Source organism: Carassius carassius, chromosome 5 (genome assembly GCF_963082965.1).
Source record: "Carassius carassius chromosome 5, fCarCar2.1, whole genome shotgun sequence".
NCBI classification, from domain to species: Eukaryota; Metazoa; Chordata; class Actinopteri; order Cypriniformes; family Cyprinidae; genus Carassius; species Carassius carassius.
The window spans coordinates 14298673-14315648 of record NC_081759.1 but is presented as its reverse complement, the minus strand read 5'-3'; the positions used below and the strand labels follow the sequence as shown (position 1 = coordinate 14315648).

The 16976-nt window shown below is 36.4% G+C and overlaps 1 protein-coding gene across 4 annotated transcripts; it reads left to right on the top strand.

Annotated features, from left to right (window-relative positions):
• Positions 1–779: 779 nt before the first annotated feature.
• On the top strand, positions 780–16594 carry LOC132140816 (heterogeneous nuclear ribonucleoprotein K-like). Of its 4 annotated transcripts, none has more exons than XM_059549816.1 (16): positions 781–928; positions 2444–2554; positions 4009–4106; positions 4192–4248; positions 5092–5135; positions 6869–6941; positions 8380–8493; positions 8626–8754; positions 8856–9166; positions 9517–9570; positions 10411–10450; positions 11401–11416; positions 11601–11633; positions 11743–11810; positions 12211–12380; positions 15670–16594. In XM_059549816.1, exons 2-16 carry the CDS (start codon positions 2494–2496, stop codon positions 15698–15700), a joined length of 1299 nt encoding a protein of 432 aa, XP_059405799.1. In that variant the 5' UTR covers positions 781–928; positions 2444–2493; the 3' UTR covers positions 15701–16594. The 4 variants fall into 4 exon arrangements, with proteins under 4 accessions (XP_059405800.1, XP_059405799.1, XP_059405798.1 ...); XM_059549815.1 differs by having other exon boundaries at positions 10408–10450; XM_059549817.1 differs by lacking the exon at positions 11601–11633 and having other exon boundaries at positions 780–928; positions 10408–10450.
• The last annotated feature ends 382 nt before the right edge of the window (positions 16595–16976 follow it).

The following is a 16976-nucleotide window of genomic DNA, read 5'->3' as shown; positions in this document are numbered from 1 at the left end:
GCATTCCAATCGCGGTGTAGCCTATGTAGCCTAAAAGGTTATTAGTAATAATCTATCACTTTAGCGTGTTTACCGAATTATCGGTCTGTTTGAAGGGAACGGCGAGGCGCGGTGATGGATTCGGAAAATGCGCCTTTGAATCTCACATTTGACAGCAATGCTTGCATTTCTACGTCCTTGAGAGAGAAGTTAGAGCCCAGCTGCGCTAGATTTCATACGTTATATAAACATTTTGATTTTGTTTTTAGCAAGAGTACACACTGAAGGGCCTTGGTTTAGAAATCACTACAACGCAAGCCAAAAGATGAAGTGAATTGGAGAAATGTGACGAACTGTTATATTTTTACCAGGAGGGGACGACAAAGGCAACACATTTTTGTCATGGTCAATTTGAGCGGGATTGTCATTTTACACCAAAGATTATATTGCCATTAATAAACAAGCCTTTTGATCTTAAACCAAGGAGAAGTGTATAAGACAGGATTAGTCCGATCAGTTTTTTATAACAATACCCTGTGAACCAAACCGGTGCGATGTGAAAGACATGAGAGGGTGCACCATTATCGACTGTAAATCTGTCACTACAAACGGTAATAAAACAAAGTGTCATTTTATTTATGGTAGGCCTGTATGATGCCAAGCTGTTAAACACAAGACAAGTCGAGTGCTTCTCAGTTGCTATGACGATAGTCTAATGTAAGCGACTGTTAAGGGGCGGGGCAACAGTGCATAGCTGACAGCCCTTTACCCAATTAGATTCTTAGGTTTTATATTGACAGTCATTTCAACCAATACATCCGCGTGTTTAATTTCCGGTACAGCCAATCACGAAGCTAAAAATAGCACGTAAACCCTACAATGAAATCAAGGTAGAAGAATACATAGAAATTTCGGGTGAATATTGGTGTCACGGAAGGGCTGCCTGCAGGTTTGTTCAGTATTTTGAGTCGTATTTCTACACAGGCACCACCTTTTAAAACTGCACAGTTATTTCCGGGAGTAATAAATAACAGAAGCGTCGAACGTTAATTAGAACATTAAATACGTCGTCGTACTGTAAATTAGCCAGTTAGCTTGCTAAGGTAAGCAATTCTCAAAATGGAGTTTCCTGCTGATCATACGCAACAGTCGTCAGATAATCATTTCCCTATTATCTAACCAAAGTATAATCTTGCACACGACGCAAACTGTTTTTAAATAAGTATACTAAATGGACTAACTACACCATGTGTTGTCATTTTGCTCGCAATAGGAGTGAATCTAGAAAACAAGCCATTTTGTGCCCATACATCGCAGGCGCTTAAAGATTTCGTTTATATACATTTTTTTTGGACAGGTGTTCTTGTTATTGTCCACACAATGATATGGATGTCCTTCGCACAGTTCAGTTAATGCAGATGTGTTGTCAGTTAATGAAGACTTGTACTGTTATGGCAACTGTAACTGTAAGGCTAGCAGGCTAAATGCTACTTGCGCACCATTTTGAAACACTGGGCCTTGACACAGCCATAAACTGTGTGCTTCTAATATATAACCAATGCGAATATTTTGATATCGTTAGCTCTCATTTAATAATTAAAATACTGACCACTGGGTTTTTCGGGTAAAATACATGCACTTTGCATTTTAATGGTGTTGTAATTGTTGAAATAAATTGATTTAGAATGTTTTATATGTATATTGCGTTATTTTAATGTGCATCCTGTTCTTGTTCGTATTTTCAATTTTTTTTCTGTTAAGTACTACGTAAATACCGTAGTGCATGTAAATGGTCATATTTAGTAGCATAGTATTGTCTAATAATATCACTGTAACATTGTGCAGGCACAGACTTGTTTGACTTTAATATGACGTTTCAGAGTGAACTCTCTCTCTCTCTTAATGATGATATAAACAAATTAAAGTTATAATGAATCATGTATAGTTTGGTTGGAGGAATAAACAGACTTACAGTAGATAAGGAAACACTTCCTTTATTTTGTGGTGTCATGATGTCAAAGGCTGTTGGTCCATTCAGACTCTCCACTATTCTAGCACATTCTTCTCACTTAGTAATATGGCTAATAATAATATAAAGTTTGCCTTGGTTTCCTTTCTGTATCTACATTAGGTTAATCATTTTGCTTATTGTAGTATTTCTTTGTAAATGCAATACATGTCAGTCCTTGATTTTAATGATTTGTGTTTACATTTTGTAAAATTTTGTACCACCTGAATCAAAATCAATTAAGAAATAATGACAGGTGTTTGGAGGAGAAGACTCCATGTTTGCATCAGCTAAAAGTCAATTCTGATCCAGAACAGGCTATAACATTTTGATGAAAATTTATGAAATAATTTCTTTGCAATAACAAACTTTCTACATTAATTAAGATTTCAAGTTGACCTTAAAGATGGTGTAGTTTCTGCATTGTTTTAAAACTTAAGATAATATGTCTCTTAGAGTTACCCGTCGAGGACAGCCTATTCCAGTTTCACCGCTGGCTGAAGACAATGGAGACAGAAATTGAGCAGCAGGAAGAAGATACCACTTTCAGTAACACTGACACTAACGGTAAGGAATAGAGTTTAACTGTGTCTGTCCACGTTTTCTGTGACCTTGGTTTTGAAAGTAGTTCCCGTTATTTATTTATTTTTTTTCATGGGAATATTTTTTAATGTCCTTGTTAAAGAGTTATAAATAAAGGCTAAATGGCAACAGACATGTTCTGATGCATTCTGATGGCCTAATAGCTTAAGCTTTCAGCTCAACATATATTCCCACTGTAATGCATGTTTATATTAATGATTGTGTCAAATAAAAAAAAAAATCCTAAATAGAAGCATTTTCTCGAGTGATTGCCTTATATTCTAGCTAGGGATGCAAGATCATGATTTTTCATGGCCGATTCCGATACCGATGTTTTTACAACCTAACTGGCCGAATCCTATACTGATTTCCGATTTTTTTTTCTTTAAGCAACAAAAAAGAAAGAAGGAAAGTATGCATAAACGAGATGTTTATTTGGTATTTAATAGGCCAAACTGGCTTTTGGCTATTGAAAACAATAACCGTAACCATCTGAAATTAATGGCAGGAACTGCACAGTAAGTAGCCTACATTCAATACAAATATAGATACTTAAATCAGCATTTAGCTTTCGTTTTTGAATTGGTTTGAAACTACATAGAAGATGAAAAAGTGTTTCATTCATCCAATTAAAAAAAAAAAAATAGGGTAATGATTCACATCTATATTTTTTTTACTTGAGCCAATGAAAAATAAATAACTATTGACTCAAGTAAAAAATTATAGATGTGAATCATTACCCTATTTTTTTTTTTTAATTGGGTGAATGAAACACTTTTTCATTGTGCTACAGCGGGTGATTTTAAAATACAATTAAGTCGATGTAATTTTAAGGTAAAATAAAAATCATCCTATGCAGAACTGACGTTTACTTCTGGCTTTTCAAACATGTATGCAAGTTCTAATTAAAAAAAAAAAAAAAAAAACTCCGTTTTGTCACATGGAAAGGAAAGGTACAGTATGCAATTCCTGCTATCTGTGCCTCAGACGTGTAGCTCTGCACGTCCAGTGCTGAACGGCTGCCCTTGTTCTGCGCACAGATTTCGAAATACTTCCACACAAATGACATAGCGAATGATTACAATGTAGTCTGTGCACGCGGTCACACTTCCGGAAAAATCGGCCGAAAAAAGACCAAAAACCGGCCGATTGCGTATTTTAACCAAAAACCGTCCAGTTCCAATTTATGGCCGGTCAACTGGTGCATCCCTATTTCCAGCATGTATACATTTGGATTATAACATAATGTTTTTATGGTAGAAAGAGGATTATTTGTTAAACTGCTTTCTATTAGTCCTCGAATTTCATGAGAACTTCAGTCACTAGTGCTTGGTTATGTTTTGGATTCCATAATGGCATTCTCTCAGAACGAGCAGTTTGATAAACAGGAATGTCTTAATTGATGTTGAGGCTCATGTGCCAGATTTTTGTTCCCTAAGGCAAGCGCCCTGCTGAGGACACGGATGAGGAACAGGCATTCAAACGCTCCCGCAACACAGATGAAATGGTAGAGCTCAGGGTGCTGCTCCAAAGCAAAGTGAGTGAAGCCATACAAATGCACTTTTCGTCTCCATTTCTTTGATATAGATTAAATTTTTAGAAGTGTCGTTTTCTGTTTTCAGAATGCAGGGGCTGTGATTGGAAAGGCAGGCAAGAACATTAAAGCCTTACGCACAGATGTGAGTATTAAGACCATTATGAACCTTTAACCAGAGTTCTCTAATGGTCAAGTTTTAACGAGACTTCTGAGAGCATTTTCAAACCCAACATTTGTTTTCATGAGCATTTCAGCTTTGTCAGCAAAAACACAAATCAGTCGGATTTGAAGTCACCCAAATCAAAACTCTAGACACCAATCCGTCCATTACAATCCTGCGAAGATTTTTATGCATTTGATCTTGAGGGCAGATCTTCCGTTTTGTAGCTATAGGTTGGCTCATTTGGACAGACAAGCTCTCTGAAATGAGGCTATTTTGTGAGTCTTTGACATTGTGTACTAAAGGGGAAGCACTTCTCGACTTTGTTCTTGAAGGCATTCTCTTTCACTCTCCCCCCACTTTTGAAAACCCAATTACAGATGTCTTGACTCTTGAGCTGACCCATAGTCCTGTGTGAACCACTGTTGCCCAGTGGTTCTACATTAAAAACTGTCTTCAGATCTGTCCAGCCCTGTTTCATGTGCATTCATTGCATAGTCTCTTCAAAAAAGAAAAAAGACAATTGGACATTAGTTTAATAAGTATAGCCTTGTATTCAATTAAAAATGTATTCCTTCTCCCCCTCTTCCCTCTCCTTTACTTTTTTGTTTTTGGCCACCTTCCTCCGTTGCCCATGTACTGGATCGACTTGCCCCTCCTGCGTTGCCCACCTTGATGTTGGCCCAACCTCCGCCCCTGAACGCCCGCCCACCTGACACCCCGGTTGGCCCCGCCCATAATCGTGCCCCTCCTTAAATGGGCACCTTACTTGACATCATGTGATTGAATGCCCTTGCCCAATGCCAACCTCCACGACCAATGCAGTACAATGCCAGTGTATCAGTCCCAGACAGCAGTGGCCCAGAGCGGTATGTCCCACCAGTTATTGCCTCACTGCCTGATTAGAAAGAGAACACATGTCTTTGATAACCTGACTTCTGTTTCATTTTAACATTTTCATACATATAGTCCCCCTCCCCTTTTAAGAAACGTGTATTGTTCCATTTAACTTTTTTTTTTTCTTAATTTATTTTTGTATATATATTTAAATATATATGTTTTCTCTTCTCCCTCAACACCCCCATTAAGTCTCTGAATATAATTTGCGAACTTTTTGTTGCACAGAACTGTATCTAATCAGCCACTTCTCAGATGGGGAGAGACCTCACTCATAGTCTCTGCTGAATGAAGTGTGTGGATTAGGGGTGGGTGGTATGACAAAAAAAATATTTAGTTGCAAATTAAAATATATATAACCATGCCGCACTTATGAATGAAAGTTACTTTTACTTTTTATATTTCACTTTTAATGAAACCAAACTATCAGATTATCCATAACATATGAATAATTCTGAAAGCAAATGTAAAACCAATATTGTAAATACAAATATATGCACTGATACGCACACCTGTGACCACATATCAACTGGATTCAATATTAATGTGAAAAGTTGCATCATTCCTCAGTAACCACCAACAACTAAATGTTGCACCTATGCTAAAGCTGGTAATGTAAAATTTTCTTTACGAAGAACTACGTCTGGTTATTATTTATTAAAAAGTTCAATTACCCAAAGTTAATTACAGGAAGTTTATTTTCACTTATCTAAATCAAAACTTTAATTTCAGGTTTAATTTTATTTGACCAAATATTTAGGTGCATCGCTAGTATTTTTGCATTACTCCTTGCAGTAACTTAAAACAGTCTATATATGATGTAAAACGGCTAATTATCAATCAGTTTTTACATCCTATGCATCATACTGCCCAGTCCTAGTTTGGATGATTATTTTCATTTGGTGAAACTGACGGTGAATTGTGGAGAAGGCCATCTCTTTTCGCTCTGTCCTTGTTGACCCCCAACCCCTGAGCCCCTCTCCCTCACTGTTCCCAACATCACTGTCCATGATTCTGAGCTTGCGCCCTACCGCAGCCCTCTCTGTCACTCATCACTGTTGTCTTTGATTTTTCTCTGGTGCTGCATTTCCGTCCCCTTGGTTTTTTTTTAATTTATTTATTTATTTTTTTCTCTCTTAGCCCGCATACGTTCAGGCTCTTTATCTGCAAATAAATCTATCATTCTTCCCTTCCCCCCCTCTTCGCCTCATTCTTTTGCTTTTTATGTTAGTTTTTGGTTTGGTTTCTCTCATCATTGAGAGAATGTGATGTGCTGATGGCACCATAGAGTGATTTGAAGATACTTGTGAATTTTTTTTCTTTTTTTTCTTTCTCCCCCAAATGTTCTGGTGGTGGGATAGTGGTAAGCAGGCCTGTCTTGATCTCTCTCATTCTCTCTTGGCTCGTGTAGCCATACAGTGCCTTTTCAGTCTCAGCCCTCTCGCTGTCGCCCATCTCTTCAAGACCTGTATTAATTGAATGTGCGAGAACTGAGTGCATGTCAATGGCCCGTATCTCAGTCCAGTGTTGGAAAACTTAAAACATGTGTTCAGCAGTCCCCTTTTTGTAATTTATTTTCTTTTGATTCAAAGTCTTGTTTCCCCTTTCTTCATTGCTTTATGGTATGCAACAGGGCTCTGGAACTAAAGTCTTGTATCCTTTTGTTTTGCTTTTGTCTTACATTTGTCTTGCTGTGCTGCTACAGTATCCTGAGTGTGAGCGCAGATATAGAGACTATTGGTGAGATTCTGCTGAAGATCATCCCTACCCTGGAGGAGGTGAGCAAATCAAACCCATTATTGAAAACCTTAAAGACACCATTAAATTAACATTTTATTTACCGTACATATTTGTTTCAAATGCATATGATTTGAAGATTTTCAGTTTATAAATGACTTCAATTTTCTATAAGACTTTGTACACTGTTCTACTCAAAATATTGTTAAGCTATACTTTTTTGATTAATTGCTAAAAAAAAAGCTCCATTTTGTAACCAGGTGTTTAAATTGTAATAATGTGATATTTAATTATATAGCAAAGGTACATTAAATTGATCATAAGTGACAAAGACAAGAAAAAGTTTATATTTCAGATAAAAGCTGTTCTATTCATATTTTTTAAAATCCTGAAAAAAGTATAATAGTTTTCTAAAAAGCTATCGACTGTTTTCAACGTTTTAATGTTGATGTCAAGAAATGTTCCTTGAGCACCAAGTCAGCATAATAGAGTCATTTCTGAAGAATTTCTGTAGTAGTAGTGGCTGCTGAAAATTCAGCTTTGCCATCACATCTTGGCAAGCATAACATACCGTATTTTCCGGACTATAAGTCACACTTTTTGTTTGGCTGGTCCTGCGACTTATAGTCAGGTGCGACTTATTTCTCAAAATTAATTTGACATGAACCAAGAGAAATGAACCAGTAGAAAACATTACCATCTCCAGCCGCGAGAGGGCATGATGTATTTTTGGACTGATGCGACTTATACTCAGGTGCAACTTATAGTCCGAAAAATGCGGTGCTTTTAAAAACATTTAAAAAATTTAGAATGCTTAAAGGGTTAGTTCACAGTGCTTAATCCAAAAGAATTTAAATAAAAAGCTCCCATCCATAAAAAAGTGTCTCATACGGCTCCGGGGGGTGAACATAGGCCTCCTGTAGCGAATCGATGCATTTTTGTGAGAAAAATATCTATACTCAAAACGTAATAATCACTTTAATGTAGCTTGCGCCAACAGTTGTACAAAGAAGCAGCTCTGGGCGGACGCCGTATGAGGTCATTGTTGCGCATGCGCTGGTGAGTTTCGTGAAAACCAACGTTTGTATACAGGATCAAAGGAAGCAAAGTTTGCTTACTTTAGCTAGCAAATGAAAATCAGTGTCCTCTTGGCTTAATCGAAATCCTCTGACATTCTTCGTTACAAATCCTCGTTTTATATTTCTAATTAGTGACCGTTGTTTTGTTTTGATCTCTCTGCTGCGTTTCGGTGTGTGTCACTTCTGAGTGGCTCATGCGCAAAGCTGACCTCAAACATCATTCCCTTGGAACTGCTTCTATTTACAACAGTGAGCGCAAGCTAGATTAAAGTGATTATTACATTTTGAATATGGATATTTGTCTTACCAAAATGCATCGATTCACTTTGATTGGATGTGACAAAATGTCTGTTGGTTTCCATGTGTCCTTAAATGTTCCTTTACGCTGTATGTTTGGCAGTATCAGCACTACAGTGGGACTGACTTTGACTGTGAGCTGCGTCTGCTGATTCATCAGAGCTTGGCCGGAGGCATTATTGGAGTCAAAGGTGCCAAGATCAAGGAACTGAGGGAGGTAAGCCCAGTACTAAAAATACCACATATCGTAAAATAGAGTTAGTAACCAGGTGGCTTAATATTTAAATCGGCTTCACAAAAAAAAAAACATTTATCCCTGACAATGAGAAATTGGTTAATTCATTTTAAGAATACCCAGACTACAATCAAGCTCTTCCAGGAATGTTGCCCCCACTCCACTGACCGTGTAGTGCTAGTCGGGGGAAAACCTGAGCGTGTGGTTGAGTGCATCAAGGTCATTCTAGAGCTGATTTCAGAGGTGAGATGAAAACATACTGACTCATTAGACATTGTAGCAAAATCTGAAAGTTTCTTCTTTGTTGGTAAATAAAGCTTATATTTGTCCTGCATTATCTGTAGGCTCCCATTAAAGGTCGAGCCCAGCCCTATGACCCAAACTTTTATGATGAGACCTATGATTATGGCGGCTTCACCATGATGTATGAAGAAAGAGGGCGACGGCCTATGGGTGGGTTTCCAATGCGAGGCAGAGGAGGATTCGAACGCAAGCCTCCTGGCCGTGGAGGTCGTCCCATGCCTCCATCCAGACGGGATTATGATGATATGAGCCCTCGTCGTGGACCACCCCCACCCCCACCAGGCAGAGGAGGACGTGGGAGCAGTAGGGCCCGAAATCTGCCTCTGCCTCCACCACCACCACCTAGAGGAGGGTAAGAGAATGTAGCAGTGATTTCCTCAACCTGCAGGTACTTACAGTTTTTCAATAAGGGCATCAATAAATAATAACTGTAATAAAATAAAATTACATGTAAGTGTGTGTGTGTTTGTTTTTTAATAAGTGTTGCAATCAGGTGCCTTTTATGATCTTTTCCACATCTGTTTGTGTTTTAATTGATTACATTGGTATTGTTGAATGATGTGAGGGAATCAATGCAGTTCTTAGGAGTTCACTGGCCAATCTGTCATATCTTGTGTAATATGTGTGTTATACCAGCATAGAAGTACATTTGTGTAAGTGGGAAAGGAATAACTGATTACATTACTTTTTTTTTTTTCCTAGAGGTGATCGATTTTCCCACCAGAGCTATCACAGCAATATGGATGACAGACCAAAGTAAGTAATCAGAAAAGCTGTAGATTTAACTGACCTTCACACTTAGGAGCAAAACAAAAATGAGCAGCAAATCACAAAATGCTAAACTTCACAAAGAGTGTGAAATGAATACCAATTAACCTGAAACATTTACTGGCACACTACACATATCCAAACCAAGATAAAAGGTGAAAGAAAATGAATTTGACTTCTAACAGGACTCAAGATGGGTTTATGTGGGTCCTAAAAGCTGTTACATTTATTGGTCAAATAGAAAACAAAATTGACATATAGTACCTCATGTTGTTAAATCTTTCTGTAAAAATACATTTTCAATTAAAAAACTTTTCACCCACCGTGAATATGAATGACTATTTTATTTTTTTCCAAATTCCGTTTTATTTTTAAATTCGTTTTTCTTTTATGTTTCTAGACTCTGTTGTAATTGTTAAATGAAATTTTATTGACCAAAAAGCATGCCTTATTTATTTTAAATCAATATTAAACTGCAATTTACTAAAAGTTGAACAAAAATAGCATTTTAAGGCCCTGTGATTTTTATTTATTTTGAAATCATTTTATTTTTTTACCAAATTCTGCTTTCTATTAATTAAATAGTTGGCATATTAAATAATATATTTTGTAATCAGTTCAGTTAAAGTTTGAAATCAAATAATGGCCTTTTAAATGTAAATATTTTTCAATTTTATCTCTAGTTTATTTCTAGTTTGTCTGTTGGTAGGTTTTTATTTTATTTTTTAATTTTTTTTGGCCACTCGTGATGTTAGGTTTTTCAGAGCTTTCAGAAGCGTGCCCATTATGAGCACATAAAAGTATGCCTGTCTCTCTTCCTGTAAGCAGTGACCGAAGGGGGCGAGCTGGAGAACGCTACGAGAGCATGGTGAGCAATGAGCATAAATCAACATCCGAATATGAATTTGTAGTTTCGCAGCATATATTGAGATTCATCATTTGATGGTCATCTGTCATTGTGAAGGATGATAGAGATTTTTTTTTCATTAATGGGCAGTTTCAGAAAAAAAGTAGAATGGCTTGTTCTTCCTCTCTGAAGTGACACTGTAATCGATTCATACGTGGAGCTCTTGTGCCTAGCGCACTGGTTTGGCCTGCTGTTGCTTGGCAACAGATTTTTGAATCACTTGTTGCCTTGGTTACCAAGGAGCAGTTAAATACGTAGGTGAAGGCCATCACTCTCGCCAATGAACTTTGGGCTTTGCTTCTCTGAGTGAGCTGAGCGTTCTGGAAGATGCCAAACCTGACAGAATCCACATAGACAGAGTATCAGCACATGCATGTCCAGCTCAGTCTCATAATAACATATTCAGGCCACGTTTCTTACAATAGAAATAAAATAAAAAAAGATATGAATGATGCAGTTCATTTTAATAGAATAAATGTTAGCTTATTTCAAATATATATTTTGAATTTAAAAATGTAAAAAATTAAAATAAGAAGGCTGTTTCTGGCATTCTTGCAAATTCATGACAAATTAATCAATTTTCGTCTTCTGATTCCTGATACGATAATGTTTGTTCCTTCCACTTCCAATGAAAATGTAAAGTATTGTGAAATTTTATGAATGAGATTACAATAATAAAAATGGGCTAAATGTGTATAATTGACAAAATTGTCAATGCAATATATATATATATATATATATATATATATATATTACTGGTTTATTGCTTTCTTTTTAAATAGAAGTGTCAGATTGAAAACGTAAAGAATCAACGATCCATGTAGACTGTGCTTTGGTTTACGCTTGTGCTCTCTGAATTGACTCCATGTTTTTTTTCTTTTCTCTCTCTTTTCCCCCATCGTTGTACACAGAGTGGAGGTGGATATGGTGAGTGTTCTTCAGCTGCACACATACACACTAGCTCAAGGTTACCTCCAGTCAAACGGAGCACTGCACACCTCAATAGTGTAGCGTTTCCTGCTTTTCTCTCTCTCTTTATCTTTTACTGTCATAGCTCTGATATCTTGATCACTTTTTCCATCTTATTTTTCTTTTCTTGTTTCATCTGAAGACAATAATTCTTCTTGGGAGCCCTTCCAGTCTGGTGAGTGTCAGATATTGTGAAAATGGATTGTATATATTAATACTTGCTTGAATGAGAGGCCTACATGATAGGCATTGACTGAATCCCAGTAAGATGTTTGTTTCAACAGGTGGTCGAGGTTCTTACAGTGACATTGGTGGGCCTGTTATTACAACACAAGTGACTATCCCTAAAGATGTGAGTGCAAAAGTAGAAAAACACAAGGATTTTATAGTTGGTGTCAGTTTTTAAATGAATTTAATGTTCACTTCTGAATTTTATTTGGTGGTGCAGATAATGAGTGTTTGAAACAGTGGGATTGGGAAATTACCTGATTCAAACTGTTTGCCCACACCTAAGCAGCAGTGTTACTTTTGTATTAATCAAAGTGGACATTATAACTGAAATCTACTCAAATCAGTCTGAATCAAATCAAAATCAAATTGAGAGCTTCTGAAACCGAATTAATCTGAATTTGGAAATCTGTTTGGATAACTGATATTTACATAACTATGTATTTTTGTTGTTTGAGTTAGTATTTCAACCACTTTTTTAGTTTTAGTGGATTGGGAGACATTTACTTCATGTCTTGTTATAGCTGGCCGGCTCTATCATTGGAAAAGGTGGCCAGAGGATCAAGCAGATCCGTCATGAGTCGGGAGCATCTATTAAAATCGACGAGCCTCTGGAGGGCTCAGAGGACCGGATCATTACCATCACAGGCACACAAGACCAGATTCAGAATGCCCAGTATCTACTACAGAACAGGTGAGTCTATAGCGTATTCCAGAACTTTACCACAACCCCATCCTGACACATAACCATCATGTGTTTTAATCAGGTGCGACAGTGAGATTCAGTGTGGGCTCTGAATCCACTTAACAATTACGGTTCCTCAATAGTTTCATTTAACAATCCTTATAGAACCAATTTCGGAAAAAGAATCTCTATTCCCAATGCTAGACCGAGAAAAGATATTCACCTGCTTTGTTTTCATACCTGGTTTGGACACAAGGTTACAAATCACAGCTTCCTGAGTATATCAAGTCTTGTATTTTGTTATGGTGAAAATACAGGTGCTAAACTGCTAATTCCAACTGCCTGTCTTTCTTTGCTTACTATTTGGAACTAAAATGTATTTTCAGTAGTTCTTCACACTTTCTTTATGCTTCATATACATTTGACTGCCGATTCATGCACTTCTTTTTGCCTGATCTAACAGCTTCCAACTTCAGGGGAGTTTCATATATTTTCCTTTTTGTGAAATGTGTACAGAAGGGTTTGTTATATTAGTTCCATTTGGGATCAAATCCAAATATAGTTTACCAAGGGGCATATGAGTGGGACCCAGGAGAATGGAGTGAACGCTGGCTTGCTTCTGTGTGGAAGACTTGTGATTTTGTTGTTGTTAGTTAGATGAAGTGACAACAAAGCACGGTCTGCCCTACAGCACAGGCCCAGCATCATCTGCCCCCACCCTCAAACACATTTCACCCATCCTAACTGAAGAGGCCTACTCTGACTAACATCTGAACTCACATCTGGCCATATCAGTGCTGGCTTATACTTGATAGCATGGGTAAACCGATCATAAACCAGCTTTTCTACTGTAACATGCTAGTGTGACTGCTTTCTAATGCAAAATGCTAACCTGTCTCTTGTCTGTATCATGGTTTTATGTTTCAAATGAAGCACTCTTATTATTCACCTTATTGTTTGGGTATACAATTAAGTCATGTTATTAAATTTAAAGCAGATATGAAATCATAATTGACCCTATACTTTGTGAAGTGGTGGAAATGATTGGTCTTTTTGAGAACGATTCATTGTTGCACAGTGTAACTGATGATATGCATCACAATAGTTATTTGTGCTGGAAATAAGGTTGTTACAATACCACAATTTTATATATTATTGAAATTTCATAATTCTTATATCACAGTAACGTTCTTTAGCTTATTAAAGACGTAAACAATCAATAATAAATTAATTACAAACAAGCGTAAAAATAAATATATTAGAATAAATATGCAAATAAAGTGCTTTTTAAGTTTTTCTTGTAGGCCTGTGCTACAAAAATACTACAGTAATTTCATAAAGTAATCAAATATACAATAAAACTGCATATTCTTCACTGTATGCATTTAAAGGGGTCATATGATGCTTTTTTTTTAAAGATAATTATTTTGTGTATTTGGTGTAACAGAATGTTGACATGCTTTTAATGTTCAAAAAACACATTATTTATAAAATACTGTACATTATTGTAGGTCCTCTATGCCCCGCCTGTCTCAAACACATCATTTTTTACAAAGTCCCTCCTTCCAACAAGCACAGTCTGCTCTGATTCGCCAACTGACCCAGTGCATTTTTATTGGCCGAACACCAAGCACTCATCGGAAAGTTAACACCACTTTCCATAATCGCGAGCTTCATCTTTCAAAATAAATGTAAAGACATGTAATAATGTCCCTAGTTTTACCAACAGTTCAAAAAACACATTATTTATAAAATACTGTACATTATTGTAGGTCCTCTATGCCCCGCCTGTCTCAAACACATAATTTTTTACAAAGTTCCTCCTTCCAACAAGCACAGTCTGCTCTGATTGGCCAACTGACCCAGTGCATTTTTATTGGCCGAACACCTCAAGCACTCATCGGAAAGTTAACACCACTTTCCATAATCGCGAGCTTCATCTTTCAAAATAAATGTAAAGACATGTAATAATGTCCCTAGTTTTACCATCAGTTCAAAAAACACATTATTTATTTATAAAATACTGTACATTATTGTAGGTCCTCTATGCCCCGCCTGTCTCAAACACATCATTTTTTACAAAGTTCCTCCTTACAACAAGCACAGTCTGCTCTGATTGGCCAACTGACCCAGTGCATTTTTATTGGCCGAACACCTCAAGCACTCATCGGAAAGTTAACACCACTTTCCATAATCGCGAGCTTCATCTTTCAAAATAAATGTAAAGACATTTAATAATGTCCCTAGTTTTACCATCAGTTCAAGCTCGAAAGGGGAACAGAGTCGCGTGACAGACATAATACTTAAACTAATATAAAAACATACTTACAGTAGCTGTTTCAGAAGCACCAGATTGTCCTAGCAAATTTTGGGTGGCATTACGCAAATATTTCCACATCGTGACGTAGACGTGGGGGTGGGTTTGAATAAGCCTTTTTAGGGGGGCGTGGCAGAGTCTTAACTTTAATAAAGAATATCTCTTTGGTTTTGAGACTTTAGTCTTTACAACTTCAGGGAACACTCCAAAGAGAAAGGAAAACTTGAAATCGCATCAAATGACTCATTTAACGTGCATTGAAGCTTATAAACGTATTAGCATTACAGAAGTTATTCAGTGAGTGATTTCCTCTTTTAGTCGTTTGATTAATGTTAAGGATGTAAACAGCAGCAGATCTTGCTGCAATCATGTGAGTGTAATCGTGAGAGACAATAATCCAAAATGCTTACCAGCTGTCAAATTTCTGCCATTATTCATATAGGTGTACATATTTTTAAAACTGACTTAAGGAAGCTGGGGATAATGAAGTTAATTTTTAAATGGTTACATTTCTTATTGAGTATACAGTTTTAAATTAATGCAGCTTAAGTTAATGCATTGATGCTAAAATATCAAAACAGAAGATGTAGAAAATCTATTCAACTGTAATAATCAACTAGTAGGTTTTTGGACAACTAGTTGTCCCAAAGCTAATTTGAGCTTCTTAATTTTACTTAAATTAAAAATAAATAAATGCATGCTCATATGATTAAACCTAAAAGATGCAAATAGAGTTAGGTAAACATCATTAGGATGCTCTCATAAGTAAATCGGCTTGTTTAATTATCTTTTGTACACAGTGTATTATAAACTAGATGATGTGCTCATGCTTTGTCAGTACTGTATTAACTTTATTATAATACTTTATGTACAGTTTGTTTTGTATTGTTTATTGTAATGGCATATCCAGCGCATGTAACGAACTGTCCCAGCATGATGAGATTTTGTCTGTGGTCTCAAGTGTGTCATTTCCTCTTTCAGTGTGAAGCAGTACTCTGGTCGCTTCTTCTAGAGGGTGGAGATCCAAGCCAAACTGCCGTACCTGATCACTTCAGCTTGTTTTCAGAGCCTACATTCCTCTGCTTCTTGGGTAGATGTGCTCCCTGCCATTTCTCCATACAATGTTTTTTAGACAACATATTTGAAGGAAATGTTTTCTCCAAAGCAAGTGGATCCTCTTATTTCTTTAACATTAATTGTTTTTTTTTCGCGATTATTTTTTTTATTTTTTTTTTTTCCATTATTGATTGTACTGTTTCGTAAGTAGAGGGAGCCCATCTGTGATGTCCGCTGTTGGCCTTACCAGAGCTGCATGCTTAGTCTGTGCAACATGCAGAATGTAATCATAATTTTGTTTTTTGTTTTCGTTTTCTTGCCAATGAATTTGTCCAATTACCTTGTTGTCTTGATGATGAGACTTTTTGGGGAAAGTGTAAATATTGAGTTCAGTTCTTTAAAGTTTTAATATCAGTACAGTTTTATTTAAAGGATGAACGTCTATTTTGATTTGATAAATGGGGGTTTTCAGGGTGGGAAAAAGATTCATTCCTGAGGGATTTTTTTTGTGCTAGTTTTCGCAACCCGATTTTCAGATTCGTAAAACCTCAGAAGATGGATTGACCGTTTGTACTTCACTGACATTGGGATCCGTTAAATCTTGCTAGCGCTTGTTTTGTACGTGTTTGTAAGCATTTTTACCATTTTAGATGGATCTTTCTAGACACCGTTCTCTTCACAGTTGGGGGGAAATAAAAGCTTCTCTGTAAAAAAAAACAACAAAAAAAAAACACTTGTGGCAGGCATCTTCTATGTTCTTGTATTTTTCTTTCTCTCTGTCCCCTCTTGTGTCTTTGTAGAATGTGCTGCGAATCTAAAAAATTAAAGTCTGTGCCACCTTTTATTAAAACAGTGTCTGTGTTTTGGTTTTTAATTTCTAGTTAAAGGGATGTGTGCAATTAAATGGCTTGTTCTGTTAAGATGAGATGTGTATGCATAGAACATGTTTCTTAATAGTATTTTAGAGAACAATGTATGTCATGTTACTTTTTTACATCTTAAGCATCATTTGATAAATACTGTTTCTTGAGTATTGCATATTTGTCCCCTAAAAATGATCACAGAAGAATGTGGAATAAATTAGCTATTTGTTTTATGAGTTATAAGAAACTAAAATAAACATTTTCATTGCTTGAATTAAATATTAGTTGACATAAATGATAAAAAAATAAACTTATTTTAGTTCAGCTATGTTGCCATTTCTCATTTTCATTTGGAGTATAACTAAAAAT